The following is a 22,835-nucleotide window of genomic DNA, read 5'->3' as shown; positions in this document are numbered from 1 at the left end:
ACGTCACCATTACCCAATTGTGTTCGTTGTTGTGACGTATGTAATGCTCCAGTTTGACGCTATGAAACTTACCTGAAGTTGCCTGCATTGTAAGCAACTGTCCTCCATTGTGAAAACAAGAAATGCCAAGTCGAATAAGACTGTCGTTATTCCTAAATCAATATTTGGAAGCATGACCAATATGGACTGTAAAGCTTCGTTCACTTCCTCCTCTGCCGTTGTTAAAGCAACGCAGAAAATCCACTTCATCGTTCACAACGCCTCCTTCTGTTCACTTATTGGCCCGGTTGAACGAAAGAAAGCCCAGACTGTGTCGTGAAGCAAGATTTGAATGAAACTCAATTGTCTAGGAAGGCAATAGCCAGGCTAACGTCAACCAAACCGAGACTTGGGTTTCTAGGCAGATCACAGCTCGCTTTTTTTGTTCTCAATCAGAGTTCTATTGTGCATTCACACCTTCCCAAACAAACCGGACTTTCTAGGCAAATAAACTAGAGTTTGATTCAATTGGACTAAACAGGGTTGGTGTTTTTTAAACAACAGCCTGCCTTGTTTCTTTCCAATCATTTCTCTGATAAAAAAAGAAAAAACTATCTCAGCTTTTATCTTTGAGGAGTACTCTGTTCCTTCATCACATTCTCACATATTCAGACCTAACAGGATTCCAATCAACAAGTTGTCGGGGGGAAGTTTTCCCCCCTTTTTTCTGTCCTCCAGTTTTTCATTTTTCTGAGCCAGAATTGGTCAAACAGCTGAAGCGGGGGAGTGGCTCGCAATGGCAGTGGCTTTGCATTATCTCTGACAGAGGTCATGGGAGGCCCTCCAGACACTACAAAGAAACAGACGCTCTGCCATGAGCTTCCTGCTAAGCTCTCCCTTATCGGTCAAACGTTCAACCTTGTTTGTGTTTTCAGCGAGGGGGCCAGAAGTCCATGCAAACGAACGCTGGGAGGGCCTGGCTCTTCTTAGAAAGTGGGTAAGGTAGTTTACCCTGGTCTGGTAGTGGTAACACAACCGTTGAGCTGTTGCACTATAAGTGCAACATGTTTTATTGCTGATAATTTAAGGAAAAACCAACTCAATTAAGTTTATAGCTGTAGTTTTCAGTCTCTTTTCAATCTACTAACCCTAAAAAAACCCACATGCAATAAAGTGCCATCAGAGACTTGAGTATTCAGATTTACAAACACTAAATCTATGACAGAATGTAAGCACTTTGCTCGTACAGAGATTCTGGACCCTTGGCTATTCAGAAACGATTGCTTCCTGCACCTACAGGCGCGGACTCTGTTGAAGTTTTAAGTCTTACACAACCGTTAATGTTTGGCCATGACGTCTGTAATGCACCATTTCAATGAATGTTACCGGAAATTGCGTGAGCTCTAAACAAACTCGTGGGGAGCGGGGTCACAACATCTTCGACAGTCTTCGACTCAATATTTGGCCAACACGAACTGAACAACTTTGTTCACTTCCTCCGCTGGCGTTGCTAAAACTACAGGCAGACTGTAATTCTAAAACAGCACAGAAAATCAACATCGTTGTTCACAACCTCTTCCTCTGTTCGCTGATCTGTCCCGGTTGAAATTAAACCAGAGAAATCCATGTCAATGGGAGAAATCCCAGACGGTGCACTGAAGGGAGATGATAATTGCGTAGGACCAGTAGTAACCAGGCTGAGGTCAAACAGGTTCTGTATGTGCAAAGCTGACAGAGACAAGCCCCCAAGATTCAGTAATCCAGCGGCGCCCTAGAAGGTTTCCTTTGGGGTGCCAGTAAACCTGGCCAGTAAAAGGTTTAGGAGAGCACAGCTATAAATGATGCGATTATTGATTTATACATTAGGCTTTACATTTATGTCTTGATTGAAAAGAAACTTACTCTATGGCTTTCTATAACCAAAATTAGCCCAAACTTGTGGCCACTTTTGTGGCGGCCAAAGTTCGTCTGTAATCACAACAAATTGTGACCCTAAGTTTTTAATTTTTTTTTTACTCTTCATTAAACAGAGTTCGATTGCGCATTCACTTTGCAGGACACAATATATTGCGTAGACTTGTCACAATAAATCAATTAATCGCATAATAAATGAAAACAAATCATCATCATTTGCATGATTGATCGTTTTCTCCTTTCTCTCTCTACCAAAAACAGAATGACAAAAATCTTCAGTCTGGTGCTTCAGTCTGAACTTGCCCTTTTATTTTTGAAGGACTTTTTTTTTTGTCCATAATTAATTTTATTTATTATTTCTGTTGGCTTCTTTATTTATTTTGGATATTAAAACTTTCCACCAGCACTCCCCTCAACATTAGATTTTATTTTATTGATCTTTGAGAATGTGTTCTTGCTTCATCATGCCAATGATATTATCATTTATCGCATTATCTTCTGGGACGATTTATCGTTCAGCGAACTTATTGTGACAGGCCTATTAATGCGCTCATGTTTGAGGTTGTCATGTGGCAAAATATGAAAAAGTTTGAGGTTTGGATTCTTTTGGATTCCAAACGAGTAGAGAGTTTTTGTCAACTTGAGTATATCTAACACTTATCTTGTCTCCTCCAATTAAACACTGTTATGGTTTTCTCCAGTTTCTTTTCTGTCTGTTGCAGATTTTCAAACCAAACGCTGTAGCTTGAACAATCCTACAGAAAGGGTAGAGTCATGTGAGAGAGCATAAGCTGCACCGCACGTCAAGGCCCAACAGATGGTGCTGTGTCGCGACACATTTCCATGACTTCACACAGTTGAAGCGCCGCTCGCCAGCAGAGACATTCAAACGATCTGAAGACGATGAATGATGAGGATGTAAACCCGAGGACCGTTGGGGGAGGGCGGGGAGATGGTGGGAGAATTACGGCAAAAAAAAAAATAGAAGAAGAAAGAACATTTAAGAAAATGAGATATTATTTATATTGGATTGCATTTAAAACCAGAGTGCGCCTGTTTGGATAATCACTTCAGAGACGAAGATGCGAGACAGAGGCCGAAACACAGCGAGGGGGTTTGGAGGGAAAAAAAAAAAAGGTTCTTAAAATTTGCATCAGAGAAACTTTTAGTACTCGAGAGTGTACCCAAGTGCAGATATGAATGTGGTCTTCAGATGAGTCGGTAAAAGGCAGAGGGAGCTGCAGGAAGAGGCTGCACCTGCAGAGGAGGTCTTCAGCTCTCAAGCCACCCGCTGTGTGAAGAGGGGGAGGAAGAGGAGGAGGAGGAAGAGGAGAAAGAGGCTGCAGCAGCTGCATGGTTCCGAGAGAGAGAAAGGAAGAAAGAGAGAGCAAAGAAAGAAAAGCGATGGAAAGCATGAGTGCAACCTCTTTCTCTCCCAAAAGGGCCCCCCTGCTGGGTCGCCCATTTTTACTCCTGTACTCCTCATGGAAACCCGCAAAAAAAAAAAAAAAGAGACAGAGAGAGAAAAAATTAACAAAAAATCTGCAGTTCATGGCTCCTGTTTGAAATCATATGTAAATAAGGCGCAGCCATAATGAAGCGCCAGAGGAGGAAATTCCACTAATTACTTTACAGAGGCTTGACAGGGAGCAGGAGGCGAACGCACTCGACGCGCTCGGCGTTTCATGAGCAGAGAAAAGGAGAGGAAAAAGATCTGATGGCAAGGCGTCAGGTCTCGCCCATTTAAAAAGTCGAACAGGGTCTTTTCATTTTCCTTTTTTACCCCCAATCCGACCGTTCGCGGGCGCTCCCGCGGCAAAATAAAAAGTCGCGATGGTTTCGGGGATGAGTTGAAAAGGAATCAGTGGTGATTCACTGTTCAATTCACATTAGAGAGGATACGGATAAATTGTGCGTCTGGCGCAGGGGGGTGGAGGGGTTCTCACAAAGTCAAATTTTATAGGCAAGTAAATGTGATTAAGCACTCGATTCTGAACTTGGAGCTAATAAAAAGGAAGAAATTTTGGATTAATATAGAGTCAGCTTTGAATAAAATCTTGAACTTTCTTTTGCAACCTTTGGAGGAATTAAAACTGAAATCTGGGTTGATATACCGATATATCAACCTGATATAAGGTTGTTATAGTTAAAGCTGCAGCAACTTATATATATTAAAAAAATCTCCTTTTTTACATATTTGTTAAAACTATAATGATGTCATGACAGTTTGATTTGAGACAGATAATCTGTCAATAGAACGATCTCTTAAACCTACTTCCTGAGATACTGTCGCTTTCTGAAAAAATGAACCGCTCCCGACCAAAAACAACCAATCAGGGCCAGGAGGCGGATCTTAGTGCTGTTAATCATCTTCACTTACTCGCTGCTCAATGTTCTAATGGTGCAGATGCAACTTATCCACCATCATTGGTGGCTTTACTAACTAGCCTGAGCATTCACAAGAGGCTATGCTAGCTGGAGCATAGCACAGGCGTAGGTGGATTTGTATAAAAGAAAAATGCAGAACCTCAGTGTCAGCATCATAAACAAAGCAAGGCTCTTTTCGCTTTTATTGCGTTCCTCGCAGGCCGCACTAAATCACGTCCGTAAGTGTGTATAATACCGCAAGAGTCTGTTTGTCCCCCTTCGGATAAATAGGTAGTGTTTAAATAACACTGCTAGGAGCTCCGTCTTGTCCAGGCAGACAGAGGGACGGCAAGCAAAAAGGAAAACGGATCGGTTTAAGATGCTGCAGTGATCAAACGAGGGGGGAGAAGACGGGATGTTTGGCCTCTCGCCGAGTCGTGCTGGTTTACAAACACGTTGTTCAAGTGAAGGGTTGGAGACGTCAGGGCTGTGGGCCGATTTCCCACCGGTTTCTCACCTCTGGGTTTAACGCCGTTCCACAAATTCTTCCTAGAATTATCATCACAGATATACTGTTCACAATCTTCAAATATCCAGTTCTTATTACAGATTTTAGCCAGTTCATTTGTCTTTTGGAACCTTGATTTAAGGCCTTGATTTAGATCAAGGCTAAAAACCCACCTGTTTAGATCTGCCTGTGATTCATTCATCACAGGCAGATGGATGAATCATTTCTGCCTGTGATGATGCATTGATAAATGTTTTTGACATTGATAAATGTTTTTGACATTGATCAGTGTTTTTGACATTGATCAGTGTTTTTGACATTGATCAATGTTTTTGACATTGATCAGTGTTTTTGACATTGATCAGTGTTTTTGACATTGATCAATGTTTTTGACATTGATCAGTGTTTTTGACATTGATCAGTGTTTTTGACATTGATCAGTGTTTTTGACATTGATCAGTGTTTTTGACATTGATCAGTGTTTTTGACATTGATCAGTGTTTTTGACATTGATCAGTGTTTTTGACCTACGTTTGCTTGATGATTTTAGATTTATGATCTGAACCCGACCTGAAATTTAGGCCGGGTTCAGATCAAGCAGTAAATCTTAATTAAAATATTCTGTTGTGTTTAAGTTGGACTCCGGCCTATTATTACAGTTAATTAGTTAACTTTAATGATAACTTTGATAATGATAACCAATTATGCATATTGGCTTATTTGCTTGATGATTTTGATGATCACACTTGACAAACCGTAAAGTTTGTTGCTTCTTTCATAATCTGTGATGTTTTTAAGGTGTAAAGCATTTTGAACTGCCTTTGACTTGTCTTGAAGAAGATCTAAGAACTTTTATATTTGTTCATTTCTTCCGCCTTAAGTCATTATTTTCAGACTATAAGCCGCTACTTTTTCTCCCAGGCTTTGAACCATGCGCCTTACAGCCCGGTGCTGTTTTTCTGTGGATTTTTTTTCAACCACCAGGGGGCTCTTGAGCAGGAAGTGAATCATTGGAAGTCAAAATTGGAAATCAAAGAAGAAAGTGCAGCTTTTCATTTAGAACAAGCACATGCTTAGAATCAGGCACGACAGAGAAATGTTTTCAAACTCATACCTCCTCATCATGGATACCACAAGAAGAAGTTCATATGATGCAGCTTTTAAGATGAAGGCTGTCGATCTGACAGTACAGAAGGGAAATAGAGCTGCTGCATGTAAGTTCGGCGTGAACGAATCCATGGTTCGGCGTTGGAGACGCGGGGCCCTCTGCATCCTGCTTTCTTGAATGTTTTCCTGCCTTTCCCATTTTGAATAGTGGCCTCAAACCTCGGGAACAAAATGTAACATTTTACCAAAGACAATAAATTATGCGGCCGTTGCAGGTTCAATTCCCGACCTGGCAACCTTTGCCGCATGTCTTCTCCTTCTCTCATTTCTCACTTTCCTGTTAATTAACTATCAAATTAAGGCCACTAGAGCCAAAAAAACCCCTTTTTTTTAACTGTGTATGTTTATCATATTTTCATAGAACATGTGATTTATCTGGTTGTAGCGCCTTGCCTCTTCGAGAGGTGCCGAGCTACGAGGTTCTGTTGGAGGAGATGGAGTCGCTGAAGAGACACCTGTCCCAGACGGACTCGCCCACCGTCCTCTGCCACAACGACCTTCTCACAAAGAACATCATCTACAACTGTCAAGAAGGTGAGGAGACCCTCACATGAGATAGCATGAGAAGTGATACGTTTGTTGATTGCATGTGACTGACCCTTCCAGCGTCAAAAATCACGAAAAAAAAAAACGCTCAACAAAACCCATCAAATCAAATCAAATGGAATTTAATTTAATTTTTGTAGCAATCGTTCTAGTTTTTCCGTTCGTCACACAATATCTGGCTCCGGAGAGACGTGCTGCTGCTTTGACCCCTTTGCTTTAAGTAAAATACCACAAAGGTTGTCGGTTGTTAGTCCAAACGGTCGAGCTGTTTGTCAGGTTGTCACGGTAACCCTTTCCTCCACCCCCCATCAGGGTCGGTGAAATTCATCGACTACGAGTACGCCGACTACAACTACCAGGCTTTCGACATCGGGAATCACTTCAATGAGTTTGCTGGTAGGTCTATGTGGGTTTTTCACACAATAACACAATAAACTCCACTCTGTTCTTCACGCAGTGAACAACTCATATGTAACGTGTGACATCATTTTCCGTCTGTTTCCTTTATTTTTTTTAGGAGACCGGTGGATTCAGTACATTAGCCCCTTAAGATGTTCAGCTTTCAGATTCCTTATTTGTGATAGTCAGAATGCATACATCTTCATATAAGAAAGTGTAGTCCAGCCATTAAAAAACTTATTTTGGGTTGAAGGTTATTACCAGGTGGAAGCAAAACTGTCCAAAAATGTTTAAATGTGGGCTTCGTTCTGTGGCGAATGCTGAGACAGCTTGTTAAAAAGAAAAATCGTAGATGCTGCGTGGTGCTGTGGGAGCTCTGATGGAACTGCACATTGTCAGAAAAAAAAAACAACAAAAACAAACCATCATCCTCCTACCACGTCCTGCCATCCTCTTTGTCGTTTTTGCCAGTAGCAACATCTGGCTGTTGATCACGTGACTCGTGTGGTGTGAAAAACCACGTCATCATAGCAAGAAAACTTTTTCTTGAAACTGCCGCATTTCCATTACGTGAATTTATTTTGTAATTTTAATTAACTTTATATATATATAAAACTCCCTTGTACCCCACTTGGGGTCGCCACTGAATCCAGATACACTCCATCTAAAGAAACATGAGGAAAAGAAAGCATTTTTTGCAACATTTGTCAGAATATATCCAGTTGTCTTTCACACATAATATGTGAAGTAAATGTCATTTTTAAGAGAAGGTTTCCTATTTCATAGTGAACAGGCTCCATTGGAAGTCTGAAAACCTTCTAATTAAGCTGACAGTAACTTCAGCTTGTCGTGTGTGTGTGTGTGTGTGTGTGTGTGTATGTGTGTGTTGTGTCCAAAGGTGTGACTGACGTCGACTACAGCCTGTACCCGAGCCGGGAGCTGCAGAGGGACTGGCTTTCCGTCTACCTGGAGAGCTACAAACGCAGTGCGGGCCGCAACGTCACGGTTACCGACGAAGAAGTCACGAAGCTCTACGTTCAAGTCTGCAAATTCTCTCTTGTAAGTCAGAATTATAGCACAAGATAAGCAGGTTGTCAGGCACTTTGGAGAAATTTTAAAAGTCATCTTCTGCTGTTTTTTTTGTTAAGTTTTCATTTCCTTCTGTTTAGTCTGTAGTTCTGGGGAAATTCACACAAAGAAGAAGAGGGGGGAAAAAACACTCACATTATCAGATTAGCGCTCTCATTTCAGCAGCATCCAGATGTGCGCAGACCTCCGAGATGACGGAAAGGGCATCAACTCACCGCCGCATTCTGATAATTTACTTTTCCAGCAACATCCCCCCCGTTTCTCTCCCCCCAAACCCCCTAAAAGCAAAACCAAACCATCCTGTTTAAGCCACCGCCGCTCAAACTATGATGGACTCCGTCCGAGTTGATTAGAAGCCACCGCAGGGGGAAAAATGAAAGGCGGCAGCCAAAATTATTTTTCTTATGACCACAATTTTCGTTCTTTGGTGGCTCAAGTGGTGCTGAGCTATCTGTCTGAAAGTGCTTCCACAGCTCCAACACAATATGCAGAATTGTCCAAGCAATTTAGAGGCGGGGAGGTGGGGGGGGAAGGATGGTGTGAATTTCTCTTTAAATAGCCCAGAAGTGATGAGAAAGCATATTACTTTTTAAAATAACCCATGCTTTGGCCAAAAAATAAAAAATAAAAAAACAGAGAGGGAGAAATTAGAAGAAAAGGAGAAGCAGGGAGTGGGGTGAAATACGGCCTGGAATGGAGTGGGAGAAGCGATAACGTCGTGTTGATTGAATTCAGATTTTCGGTGACAGACCAAGGAGGGTTTTTTTTTTTCTGACTGGGGAGATGAGAGAAAAATTGTTCACTGACACGTAACAAGCCAAGTTTCCAACTGCACTCGTTTCGACGCTCCGTGTGTCAGGATTGACTGATGCCAAGCCTGCTGCATTCAAACAGGGAACCTCGGCGGCGATGGCCCTGTTTTATGTTGTAAGTGTTGGATTTGATTAATAGTTAGCCTTGACGCTTTCGGTTATGTAATGTGTAGGAACGGGAAGAAATCCATCCAGTGTCATTCTGTCAGGATCCATGTTTCTCTTTGTATTTATTTCTAGTTTTCTTGTGTGTCTGAGTCTCTGTGTTGTCCTGTCTCCCCGTGATTAGTTCCCAGGTGTGTCTCGTTCCCTGATTACCTCATGTGTATTTAATGTCACCTGTGTCTCCGTGTGTTTGTCGGATCCTCGTCTATGTCTCGTCCCTCCGTCGTCCTGTTCCCTGTGATCTGGTTTATTCCATTAAATTCATTATTTTACATTCAATCCAGTCCAGCTGCGTTTCTGCCTCACCTCCACCACCGCAAAACATGACACATTCTCACTTCTCTCCACTCATGGGGTATTTGAACCGTAAATTTCAAAAGAAGTATTCACTGGCTTCTCAATTATGAAATTTAGGGAAGTAATTACAATTTCAGTATTTTTATTTTTATTTTTTTATTTAACTGTTACTGATCTTTTTTGTTTGTTTGTTTAAACAACATATTATTGCGACTAAATTGTGAATGAACAGCTTCACATAATATAATCTTTCTTTACTCAGAGGCTGCACTTTGGAGGATTATGACGTTTATACAGCACATATAATGTAATATAACTAATTATGTGACATTGCCATGCAAACCAGAATCATTCATAGTCTTGAAAAGGCTGGAAATTGCTTTCATTGTTTTCCAGGTGTGGATAAGTATGAAAAAAACAAAAGATGAGCGTTGGAATAAATGCGACTTCTTTTCTTTTTTTTCCATCCGCTAAAATAAATAAATAAATAAATGTGATCGCCTTTTACATTTGAACATTTTGATGTAAATTAAACTTTACCTTTGGTTTGCTACATCCCACTGTCATTTTTAATTTTATTTGATACTTCAGTATTTTGATTTTTGATATACTGTCTGACTGACTGCACACTTCCTGCTATACTAACATAAAACAAAAAATCATTTCACAGCCTGTTCAATCAACTCTCAGTTTTGTTAGTTAGGTTGAACTGGACTTGGCAAAAAAAATATTTTTGATAATATAAGAAAAGTAGCAAAATGAAGAAACTGCACCTTACAGACTCCATGTATCTCCTGGAGTGATAGAGTTTGATGAAAACCAAAAACAAAAGCAGCAAAATGACCCGATGCCACGCTCTGGAAATTGGAACCTAATTTTAGCATCTTCGTGTTTTGTGACTTTTGAACCCGATGTGTTTCAGAGCTGCTTCAGTGTCAAAATTTTGTTCTCAAATATCCGAAATGCTGTAAAAATTGAGGAAGATTATACAACGAATGGAACAGCAAGTAATATTTGTCTATTTTTTAAAATAAGCTTGCAAAACAAGTGTAAGAACAAATGACATCAATCTGTATTCAGCCCCTTTTGCTCTTACACCCCTAAATAAAACCAAGACAACTGTTTGGTTTTTTTTTAGATTATTTGTTAAAAGAAAAAAAAAGGAAGTAAAACACAATCCACAATTATGCTCTATTTTGTGTTCGTACTTGGAAATCTGGATTAAAAACACATTTATTAAAATTAAATGAAAATTACAACATGTGAAAATTCAAGGGATGTGAATACTTTTGCAAGTCACTTTATGTGAGTAAGTAAAGTCAGTAACATGTATTCATATAGCACCTATCAAAAAGTCACAAACATAGAAACAAAAACATCTGAAACGTAGCAGACGTTTTAGAATTGTGGTCTTTTTCTTTTTACAAACCGTTTAGCTCTGTTAGTTTTACCTCATTTGTCAAATTGACTAAAATGCCAAAAAGCTGCGACACTAGCTGGAAAAAAAAAAAAAAAAAAAAAAAAAAAAAATCAAGCTGAACTGAATTGATTCAACAGCAAAGCCTCAGCTGATAATATCATCCAGTGGGAGAAGCTGTGTGGCCGATTGCCAAAGATGTAAAAAGAGCGAAGCTTCCCGCGTTCACCTCCAGTGAAGACGCAGTGGGGCCCTCGCAGCTCGTCCTCTCCCTCCGCAGGGATCCTCCCCGCCCCTCGTCTGCCGCTCCTGCGTCGTCGCAGCTCCGGCCCGCCGCTCCGTGGTGTCGCTCTTTCCTCACGTCTCCGTCGTCCTTTTTTTTCCCTTTCCCTCTCTCCTCCGACTCCCTTCCGCTCAGCGTTAGATTAACGCTCCTCCTAATGAAGAGCAGTTACTAATCATAGTGGAAGAGCGCTCGATCATCCCCCCCCCAACTCAGGACGGAGATTAGAGATGAAAATCTGCCAGGTTTGGCGGGGGAAGCCAAGGGAAACCACACAATGCTCCACAAGCATTTCATTCCACCCTTTATTTGATTATCAAATAAAAATGTGATTATATCATTGGGCCGCAGAACAGAGGCCCCCGTCTGGATCTTATTAGGACGTGCCATTAGTGGCCTTACCATGAAGATTTACAATAAGGGTGGAGAACAACAGAAATTTATGGAGGCATGGAAGTCCGCAAGCCTAAGTGAGCAAGGCCATTAAGGAGGGAACTATTCAATACAGAGGGTTTGTCATTCTGACTGAGCGGCGCGCAACTGGCATGCAGCGGCAGCAGTTTTGGAAGCGGTTACAACCCGACAACTGGAGGTCACACAGTGTGTTTTTACAGCCCTTGCAGCATGGCACGAGGAGCTGTAACCAAACATTAAACTACAGCGCTGCAAAAATAAGCTTCAGTTTCACACTCTCTACTTCCTTAAAGTGAGTTCAGAGTCTTCCACGTACGTTTTTTTTCTTTCCTCCCTCGATGTCGTTTAAGAAAAGATGCACATGTCTGACGCCCACGTTGACTCCCACCTATCGGGGGCGGCGGGATCCCGAGGAAGGGAGCTTTTCCAACCTAATGGGATTCATTTTTTCATTTTTTTAATCGTCTTTTCCTTGAAGACGATTTGAATCTCTGCAGAGACTATAGACCCGTCGTATGTTATTGTTTACATCCGGAAATTTCGCGGACGTGGACATTGCTGGTGGGCAGAAAGATTGTTCTTTCCATAGCCTCTCTGCCGCGGTAGAACAATTCCATTAACGAAATGAAACCTGGAGATGTAGGTATTATTAATTTATCGCAGTGCGCCACGAGAAAGGGAAAACAACGTAGAAAAACAGTTGAACAGCTCAGAACCACTCATATTGTTCTGTTTTCACTCTGTATGTTGGCTACGCTATACACATACCCGTTGCCATAGCAACTGACTGACAACTGCGCTGCCAGCATCTCAGGATGCAACCTCAAAGTAAATGCAAACATGTCCTACAGAAAAAAACAGAACATTAGTTACAGAACTGTAACGTCAGTCGAGGTTACAGTATTATGTTTTCTGGCTTGACGTTTATTTTCGTGATTATTAGTAATTGATCGTCTGAACACAGCAGTGGTTGATTTGCTCATTTAAACACCTGCTCAACTCATAATCTGTCGGAGAGTCTGTGTCTGGAGCGCAACTGAAACACACCTGATTCTGCAGCACAACTACATGTTAAGGTTGTCAAAGTCAAGCTAGCGTAACAGACCTACTTCCCTCTCCTTCACTATTTCTTTTTTTGTTAAAACTTTTTCCTGATCTTATTGTCTAGTTATTGTAGTGTTGAAAATTAAACATTGCGTACATTTAAGATGTAGCACATTATGTTGACAATTCAACAGCTAAAACTAATGCTAGTTGTTGTCGGTGAGCAGTTGTTTTGCCCCATCCTGCTCTTATCAATAAGGTATCTATTAGATCAGCATTGACTTGTTTTAGATTCTCACTCTACGAATATTTTGAATGACAGTAAGAAAGTTTCATGGTGTCAGCGTTTCCACAAGAATTGAAAACAATCAGAATCTAATTTATTTAATTTAATACAAGATCAATGGAGTAAAATAATATAATATGCTTATAATTACAGTTATAATAATGTGTTGATTGTTTTTATAACTTGTTTTTAATAAGCAAAATACATGAAGATCTGCTTAGCTCTGCTGTAAATGTCCTTTACTTGTATAGGTAAGATCATGATCCAGAGGACTTCTCTCAGTCATTCCCACTCTGACGGTGGTAAGCTACATTGTAGCCACAGCTGCTGTAGAATCTTGCAGAAGGACACAACCACTGAGTTGAACAGAGCGGGGATTCAAACCAGCAACCCACCAGTTACAGGACTATTTCCATTGACAGTCTTTGTAGTTATTTAGTGAAGAACCGAGATAGAGCCACGAAAACGTTCATGAGGCCTAAGCCTAACCAACCTTTGTTCGGTTAATCATTTTTATTGAAATGATTTGTGTTTTCCACAAATTATTTCGCTTTCTCTTCCACCAGGCATCCAACTTCTTCTGGGGTCTCTGGGCCATCCTGCAGTCCCGATACTCCTCTATCGACTTTGACTTCCAAAGGTTTGTACACATGGCGACGGGTCCTCATCGCTGCGGTCGCCTAGAGAGCTGCAACAGAAACAGGGTTAAGACTCAACACAGTGATGATATCCTTCATTAAATAAAAGCATATTTCTTTTTCTCACTCTTGCGTAAAAGCAGAATGATATCCACATCTCTTCTTGTAGACAAAATATTTACTTGGGGGAATTCTGTTGCGCCACACATCACGATAGGATGAAAATCAAAGCTTTCTTTAAGACTTTTAAAGGATGCCAGAGCTTAATTTCTTTTATTTTTAAATTTACAACAGCGTGCATTAGGGTTATTTATCTTAAACTAGTCCAGGAGACATTCCTCAACGCCGGCAACCAGACAGTAAAGTTCAGGAGGGCACGATGCTTCCCTCCACACCCCCACCTTCCACCCTCATGACTCGCTTTTCCTTTGTGCCCCGCACCGGCAACAGTTGTGATCATGATCCTAATCACTATTGACATACGGCACCCTCCCCTCTGTGTGGCTTTCTCCGGCCGCTTGCTAGATCACCAACGGGGGCCCCCGCCACATTTCGATATGGGCCTGGGAGGAAATGTGATCCAGAGGGGCGCTGGGGCACAGAGGCGCTATTGTTTCAGTGCCGTCGACCCAGCCCCGCTATACGTCTTGCATAGCCGTCTGCTACTTTAAGCCGCTGGCTGAGGTTGTCCTAAAGTGCATGTGGAGGGTTGGGTTACCTTTCTTTAACTGGAGGGGTTAAACTAAAATGAGCTCTGAGAGCAACGACAGGGAACCAAGTGTGATCTTTGAAAGCGGCGCTACTCCGCTAACCTCTGCCATCCCATAATACACGCTCACAACCATTCAAATTCTTTGTGTCTGCTCAAAGTCATAATTCTTTATTTTAACAGGTTCAACAAAAAGAAACACTGACAGCCAGGGTTCTGCCACCTCTCTGTTGTTTGTTTTCATTAGCCTCTGTTTGAATGAAAGAAACAATAAAATGAAAAAGAGCATCTGTTGTACATGTAGCTAACAGATTTGTTAGCTACATGCAAGACTTGCTCATTCCTATTTTGAAATGACCCTCTTCATTTAAACGTGAACTTATGGGTGACTGCTCAGAGATGGTGAGCATGTTGCCAAAAAAATGTAATAAATGTGAGTTGACTAGCAGCAACATGCTAGCAGTTAGCTTTCAAGCTAATGTAGTTAATACCAAAAGTTAGATCTTAGTATAACCTTACACTCCACACTAGGAAAACTTGTGGGATTTGCTAAGTTTTGCACTTTTTGACCAGGGCAACTATAGCAATGTGACTTGTTAATGTATTTCTCAATATTTTGCACATTCACATAATGTAACACTCTGTACCACTTCTATTTTTCTAGTAAAAGTTCTACTCATTATACAATACATTAGATATCATAGGTAACTGGAGTCTTTAATGTTAATACGGATCATGTTGATGTTTGGCGAGCGCCGTCTGAATGAAACATTCAGCAAGTACCGTCAATGTCCATCCACTGAGTGTTGGATGGACATTTTCTAGATGTTCGCTGTGCGTCTGAAGACATTGTTTGGTTAACCGTTTAATGTTGTTTCACTTTGACCTTTGGCAAACGTTGACTATGAAAGTTCACTGAATATTGGCTGGACATCTGCTAGATGTTCACTGAACATGCACAGACATTTATGGTAACTGTTTAATGGTGTATTACTTTGACGTTTGGTGAACAGTATTCACTGAGCATTCACGGCAACTCTCAGGGGACGTTGCCTGAACGTCCAATGCTAGTTAGCTTCACTGCTAATATGCCTGTGACTAACTAAATACCAAATTGTGACAGGAGCAACTAAACAGCTTTTTACTGAAGGTTCGACATGTTAATATGACATGACAGTTTCTATAAAGATAAGCTACATTTGGGCAAAGTAACATTTTCAAAACTGCTGGTCTTCACACTAATGTCCCCTCAGCTGCACTGAAGGTTATTGCTGTTGTTCCTGTTTCATTGATGTCATTAATATAGTCCACCAAAAAAGGAAAGAAGAAAATATGGTGAAAAACATATCCTTTGGTGCTCTGACTTGTTGCAGGCAGCTAAGTAGACTTTTCGTTTATAAGTCAAGGCAGAGGTACCAAAACTAAATAAAATAACAAAAAGCAAGTAACCCTAATAAAGTATGTTTTTTGTGTTACATTTTCTTGTCTGGATCACATAGGATGGACATTAAACCAAAACAAACAAACAGCATTGAGAAATGAAAGCTTTGTCATATTTCCAAACAGATTGAATGTTTTTTGTTTTTGTTTTCATTTCTTTACTCATGGTCAATTATGCAAATTAGGTTCTGACAAAGTTTTTCTTGACTTCTATCTCCTTTCTGCTGGGTGCTGCTACCTTTATGGAGGAGTTGACGGCGTTGACTATGACGTAGTGAACCAGAAGTCTTTATCTGAAGGTTAAATAGACGGAAATAGAGAAAAAACAGGCACCATTCAACAGCTTTATGTAGGTTCAAGTTCATAGCATCTGAAAGTCAACCTGTCTCACTGCTGGAAAAAAAAAAAGTTATGGGTTTAAAAACTGAACTATAAAAAGTTTCCATAAATCCCCCCCCCCCCAAATATTTGACTAAAAGCAACCAAAGAAACGAGGCGATAAATGCATTTAGGGTTATTTTCAAATGAAACTTGTTCAGATTTAATCAGTTTCATTTCACGGCTAGAGTGGAGTAAACAACTTCATTTAAGGAAGGACCTAAAAATAGACTCGAGCTCAGAGCGAGTAGAAGTTATTTCCGATGAATTAGAATATTTTTGAAAAGTCAATTTATTTCAACGGCTCACTTCACTGAGTGAAATGCGCTGTGTCGATTAATTCCACGCAGACTGATGCTTTCAAGCTTTTATTTCTATTAATTACGACAACTTTCTGCTTTCAGCCGACGAAAACTTGACATTTAAGATTAGATTACAGCAAACCAATGAAAACATTTTGATACAGAAATGTGGCTTTGATGAAACGTATGGTTAATACCTGCTGAAGAGTTCTGACTTTTGAAAAAGGCACTTTTGATCTGACAAAGGAGCGTCGTCACGCACATTCCAATTTATTGAATGTGCGTGCGCATTCGTGTGTGTAAGAAACGTTCCTCCCAGCTCTCTATCCCCATGAGTCAAATCTTTGCCGACTTCCCAACGAGTGACAGGCGTCACGCAGGCCTTGTGCTCTAACCAGGTCCAGATGTGGATGTGACAATGGAGAGCCACAAGGGGAATGCGAACCCGCCCTCCTCCTCCTACCGTCCTTATTTACTTTCCTCTCATGATTTTTATTCATGTGTTGAAAGTGTGTCTGCGAGTCAGCGGTTTCGTTTTGTGGACATCCTGGCAGGCCCCGCTGTTATTTGACAAAGACATTATTATGAGGAAATGAACAAGGAGGAGGCCCACTGTTTGGAGGAGACGGGCTGCAAAATTGAAGGAATTGTGCACAAAAGCACATTGTGAAAGGGAATACCTGACTCTTCCCCCCTCCCAACCTCCTTTCTGCTAAATAGAAAAATGTCTCAGTTTCATCTTTGATGATGATAAACACTGAGCACCCGAGTTTCACCTGTCGACCTTAATATATTTAAGGACGACTGAAATCGTATGTGAAAACAGCTGGTCTTAAAGAACTGGGTCCCAGTGTATCAGAAATCAGTGTTCATGATGAAAATGAATGCTTTGTATTTTCTAGGCACATACTGGCATTTTCTAGCACAATCAAGTAACTGTTAATTTTATATATATAGAAAATATGGCTTGAAAGAAATTTTACTTCATAATTTAGCGCCTTGAAATTTGACCTTTGTCTCTTTAAGAAACTCATACTCTCCCTGAAACTCCGCCTTCAGGAAGTCGTCACATTCAACTCCTTCAGACTAGGGGCAGCATTACTAAAATCAACTTTTTTGAACTTTACATCATGTTATAAGATCATTCCCTCATCAAAATCTACCTGGAGTGTTAAATTGATTCTTGAGAAATCCTTTAATCTCCATGGCAATCATCCAGCTGTGCGAAACGAATGGGCGGACCTAGCTCCACCTTCGAGGACGAAGCACCTCCTCTGAGCCCTCATTTACGACTCCCCAACTCGGCTCCTACAGACTAGCCAGCAGCAATTAGCAAACATCTGGTGGAACTGAGCTCATTATAGGAGCTTCTTCTCAGTGAAACTCTGGTAAAAACGTTGTTAAAGGGTTATTAGAAGAAGAATGTTGTAATGACTTCCTGAAGGCGGAGTTTCAGAAAGAGCAAGAGTTTTTAAAGAGGCAGAAGCCATTAAATTACAAAGTCTTTCTTTTAAGTCATACAGCATTTTTATAACAGCTGAAGTTAACATAGTTACTTGATTGTTCTGTAAAATGGCACCATGTGCCTGGAAAACACATAATACCGGCTCTTTAAAGCACATACCAATAATGACACCTCAGACCTGCCACGCTAGACAAAGTCAACATGCTGACAGTAACCGGATAGCGCTTTGCGAGATGAAGCTTTAACTAAATTTGTTGTGGTGTTTTAATATCGTGAGATCTCGTTGCACTCCAACACCTTGAGCGAGAGAACTGTCAGTCATCTCACAGGAGCCCGCCGCTCTCAACAGATTAAGCCTGTCCAGAAAAAAATGCCTTTGAAACCTCGTCAAGCCACAATGAGGGAAGTGAAGATTGCCTGCTGAGTTTTGCCCAGGATAACACAAAAAAAAAAAAAAAAAAATTGTTCTTCCTCCCAGTATTGTGGGCACATATTCGGCTGCACTAAAAGCATGTGTCTTTGTCATAATCTTGGTGTCGAAGGGTCTCCGATTGGAGTGGCAGGAACAACAAGGAGGAAGTAATTCCCCTGGCAGAAGACAACAGAGGGCTCACTCTGAAACAATAATTAGAGCTCGGGGTTTTTACATAGAAAATGCACACAAGGTAGCAGAGTGATGGCACACAAGTATCTGAAAAGCATGTGTCTGAATTATCTTTTTTGTCTCACTAAAGCGGTAAGAGCGAGAAAACCGATTCGGCATTGAAGAGTTCAGTGAAAGCACTAATTAAAGGACCAACTCCTCTCCGCGCCTCCATTTTCTTTCGCTTTTCAAACTTCGCTTCATTTCAAAGGGGTATAGTATAATGGCCAAGGGCAACAGTGTACTCAGACATCAGATTTATCGAGACGCTCAAACACAGTGAGGTAGGAGCGAGCACAAAACCACTTTCATCATCGCCGTTAAGCTGTCCTCTGAAGCTTTCAGACTCCGTACTTAATCCAACAAAGACTCGATGCGGTTTTATGATTCGCAACGTCTGCAAACAAAGGCACCGTGCCGACCAGGGGCTAGAAAACTGAACTTTTTGTAAAACACACAATTAAGGACGACATTATTGTACATTACCTTGCAACTCACTTGGTAGATAACACTTTACTTTTAGCGTTCATCCTTGCCTGTACCTATCCGTGATGACGGGTAAACAACATCTAGGCTGTAGGAACAAACAGTCTGAACATCACAAATAGAACAGAGATCTCGATCTTTATTCTTAAGAAAAGTATTTCATTTTTCTGTATAGACAAAGGAGCTCATTTTCCCTTCAGGTAAATACGTCTGGAGGCATTTCTGACATCACAATAACCTTTGAGTTTCTGGTTAACACAGTAGCTCCGTTTCCATTCACCAGATTATTGCGCCATTTGACATTTGCTTAATGGAAACATTAAGCAGTTTGAAAAAAAGCCTCATTTGTCAAAATGTTTTGGTGGTGGTGGTAGGTGTGTTTTTGGATGTATCAATATTGGTTTAATTCATAAAATTGCAAAAGAAGCACTTTTAACGTGATCGGCAATCGGACGTTGCCACTGGCGCAAACCACGAAGAAGAAGATGACAGGAAGTAGTTAGAGGATCGTGGTGCGGCATGTTTTTTCAACGACTTCTGGCATAAGTCGTTACATGGACAAACTTATTCATGTGTGATTTTAATTCCGTTTCTTAATTTATGGAGACACCACAGTTGCGAAATTGTATTTTTTGTTGGCAACGTTGTGTGCACGTTTGTAATGGAAACGCAGCAAGTGTTATAAATGGTTTTAATATTTTCTCAGGCATTTTAAAAAAAGTTTTTTATTACTAAACTAGACCTTGACTATAGATACAGTAAATGCAAAACCCAAGGACACACATAACAAAAGTGGCAGGCGGGGGTGGCAGAAAGTAAAATAAAGGAAAAGACATTCATGACGTCCTACCTTTACTTCACAAAGCAACAATAGCATCCCTTAGTCTTTGTTTGTCTGATTAGAACAACAAATCTCTTCAACATGTGATGTGTTGAAAGGCTCTGAATAAGAGTTTTAAAGAGGAGATTGAAATTAGAAAAAAAAAATATTCCCATCACAGCTAAAACAGTACGGAGTTGCAATGTCTTAATTTTGATTTTAGTATATAGATACAATACATGAGATTATCAGGTGACGTGTTAAATTGTTAGTGGGCTCATCCACCTGCAGAAAAGCAAATCCATCCCACTTCCTTGTGACTTCATTACAACAACTCCAACTATTGTTCTGGATCTTAGGATGAGAGCTTTAGGCCTTACTCTTATCTATACTCAAGATTCGTATTTTGAAGTGTGTGAGAAAGTAGTTCCTACGTTGTCTGGTTAGCATTAGCACTGAAGCTGTCCCACCACCGCCACTATGAGCAGCCACTTGGTTACCAAATAAAATGATTCAATCACAGAGTGGAAGACAAGATGCTCATTTTTAGAACTTTCTAACTAGCTAACATTTAGCAGCTAACATCTGTTGATATCACTTCATTTAAAGTTGACCTAGTTAGTTAGCCACTTTCTAACTAGATAACATTTAGCAGCTAACATCTGTTGATATCACTTCATTTAAAGTTGACCTAGTTAGTTAGCCACTTTCTAACTAGCTAACATTTAGCAGCTAACATCTGTTGATATCACTTCATTTAAAGTTGACCTAGTTAGTTAGCCACTTTCTAACTAGCTAACATTTAGCAGCTAACATCTGTTGATATCACTTCATTTAAAGTTGACCTAGTTAGTTAGCCACTTTCTAACTAGATAACATTTAGCAGCTAACATCTAATAACATCGCTTCATTTAAAGCTGATTTTATTTTTGAGTTTTGACCCCAAACTTAAGGTCGTTCGGCGCTGACATTCAGCTATATTTTTTAAACTAGAAGAAGCTACTCTGAATACGTGTTGCATACTTAACACTTTTAATATAGTTTAACAGCTATTTGTTTCTCCCAAAAGTGTGACTTCACCTGAGAAGCACCTCATTATTGGATAGTTTCAGTTTGTTGATTCAGTTCTCACAACAACCACATTCCTCAAAGCACGTTTAAATCGAGAGATATTTGAACACACAGATGATAATAAAATTTATTTAGTTCACAAATTTGTGGGATTGTAGTTACTGAAATTTATGACTGCTCCAAACCCTGTTTTGAATAGAATTGCACTCTCACAATACACCCACATGACACTGATACACTCAAGGTAAGTAACAGATGCACAAGAGGAGCCTGGGCTGAAATACTGTAACTATTTAAACATAATTTATTCCTGTGTGGAATTGAGCTTTGATTTAAGATTTACACTTCAAAACACTTCTGTTAAGTAAAAACTATTGAGGAACATTCAGGTTCGAAACAAAACGTGACTTTGTTTCAATGGGAATAAAGTCACGTAAAAACAAAGAAAAGATGTGGAAGACAATTTCATAAATACTTATTCAAAACATTATTTAGTTAAATGATCAAATTTTTCAGGTTATTACTCATGGTCTTTGGTTTTAGGGAAAAGTGAATGATACTTGTATGTAAATCCAGAAAACCTGAGTTCTTTACCACAATAAGCCCCTCACCAAACCTTTCCATAGCGTCCGTGAGTCAAACTGAGAATTGTTATATAATCTATTAAAATACGCTGCAACTGGTTAAGTAATAGAAATAGGTTTTTTCCCTTTGTAGTGTATTTTTATTGTAAAGCTTCGATTTCTCCATTGTGATGAAATGACAGAGATAATGTAAGAAATAACCAAAACAAAAAATGGAGTCCCAGTTTTGTAGTTTAGCAACAAGGCTGTTCAAAGAGCTTCGAATAAAAAAGCACTTTATGAAAAAAAGCATTTTGTCAAATGTCACAATTAAAATCATCTAGTGATGATTGATAAATTGATACAGCATGGTGTATCAATTTACAATGTAAAAACAGCTCTTAACAGGTGGATTTTCTGCCTAAATTTAAGGGAAGTCAGTGTTTCAGCAGTTCTGCGGTTTTCTGTAAGTTTGTTCCAGATTAATGGAGCGTAGAAACTGAGCGAGGTAGAACTGGGGGGATGTGCTCAATAAAAACAACGCAGATGCAAAAAAATGTTGAAACTGATGAAAGATGTATTTCGAGTGTCATTCAAACCCAGTCCCAACACAATTCTTTCTACTTCCTGCTCTCTGTTTTGTCCACAGGTACGCCATCGCTCGACTCAGCTACTACTTTGAGAAGAAAGAAGAATACTTCGAATTGACACTGAGCCAGTTAACCAACTAGACTATTGAATTAAACCTTGAAGCGACCTCATCCGCTGTCATATTTATCCTTTATTTCATTTTTTTACAGGCTACGACACTCTAAAAACCTGTTGCTGAAACGTAAACGTAAGGAGCCAGCCTGTAAAAGTGTTTCCTTTTGTTTGTTATTTCAGTCCATAGGGAGATTTAATGTGTTTTGCTATCGCCGTGATTTATTGAATATTTATTTTACCACAGTCACTATGCCGGTAAGCCTGTTTGGCAAATTGAAACAAAGCTCGTGCCAGAAAAGCATTAATTGTTCCCACAGCCAAGTTGCATGAAGCCACAAAAACTGAGCCTGATCATAAAAGCCATAAGAGGGTTATTTGTGGGCTTATTGAGCGTGTACCACAGTCCTGATGGAAAACAAGTTTTCATGTCAGCTTAGTCAAAGTTGGAAGTTATTGGGAAATCTTTCCGTTTCCTCAGAGCACGCTGTGAAGCAGCTGTCGGCATCTTTTCCAGAGTTTCCCAGCATTCGGTAGCGAAATGTGTGGAGCATTGTTAAAGCGTTCAAATTGTCTTAACTCCCAGCTTAACCTGCTGCAGCATAACAAGCTGCTAATATACCAGAAGGTAAACAAATCTGATACGAACCGAGCGCTTGAAATTCTTGTGAAACACTGAACGACATGACGGCACAAGTCATTTGAGGCAGTTGCATCTTTTTCATACTTTGACGTTTGTTTGGTTTTTAAAAATATTTTTATAGCCACTTCAAGAAGAGAAAGGCACCATGGTTGAGCTGATGTCTGCTGACAAGTTGGTATTCACAGCACAAAAACTATAGCTTTCAAGAACTAGATTGATGCTACAATTATAGTCTTTTTTTTCTGTGTCAGAAAATGCTTATCATTATATCTAGTGCCAGAAAATTAG

The 22,835-nt window shown here is 40.2% G+C and overlaps 1 protein-coding gene across 2 annotated transcripts in view; it reads left to right on the top strand.

Moving 5' to 3' along the window:
* The window catches only part of LOC122835675 (ethanolamine kinase 2-like), a 31,691-nt gene extending 9,098 nt beyond the window's left edge, over positions 1–22,593 (top strand). For both annotated transcript variants that reach the window (XM_044124909.1, XM_044124910.1), the window contains exons 4-8: positions 6,321–6,469; positions 6,794–6,877; positions 7,779–7,939; positions 13,254–13,327; positions 21,852–22,593. In XM_044124909.1, coding sequence (XP_043980844.1) covers positions 6,321–6,469; positions 6,794–6,877; positions 7,779–7,939; positions 13,254–13,327; positions 21,852–21,933 — 550 coding nt within the window. In that variant the 3' untranslated portion in view covers positions 21,934–22,593. The remainder of the gene's footprint in view (positions 1–6,320; positions 6,470–6,793; positions 6,878–7,778; positions 7,940–13,253; positions 13,328–21,851) is intronic.
* The last annotated feature ends 242 nt before the right edge of the window (positions 22,594–22,835 follow it).

This window comes from Gambusia affinis, linkage group LG08 (assembly GCF_019740435.1).
Source record: "Gambusia affinis linkage group LG08, SWU_Gaff_1.0, whole genome shotgun sequence".
In the NCBI taxonomy this organism is placed as follows: Eukaryota; Metazoa; Chordata; class Actinopteri; order Cyprinodontiformes; family Poeciliidae; genus Gambusia; species Gambusia affinis.
This window is presented reverse-complemented; position numbering and strand designations above follow the sequence as displayed.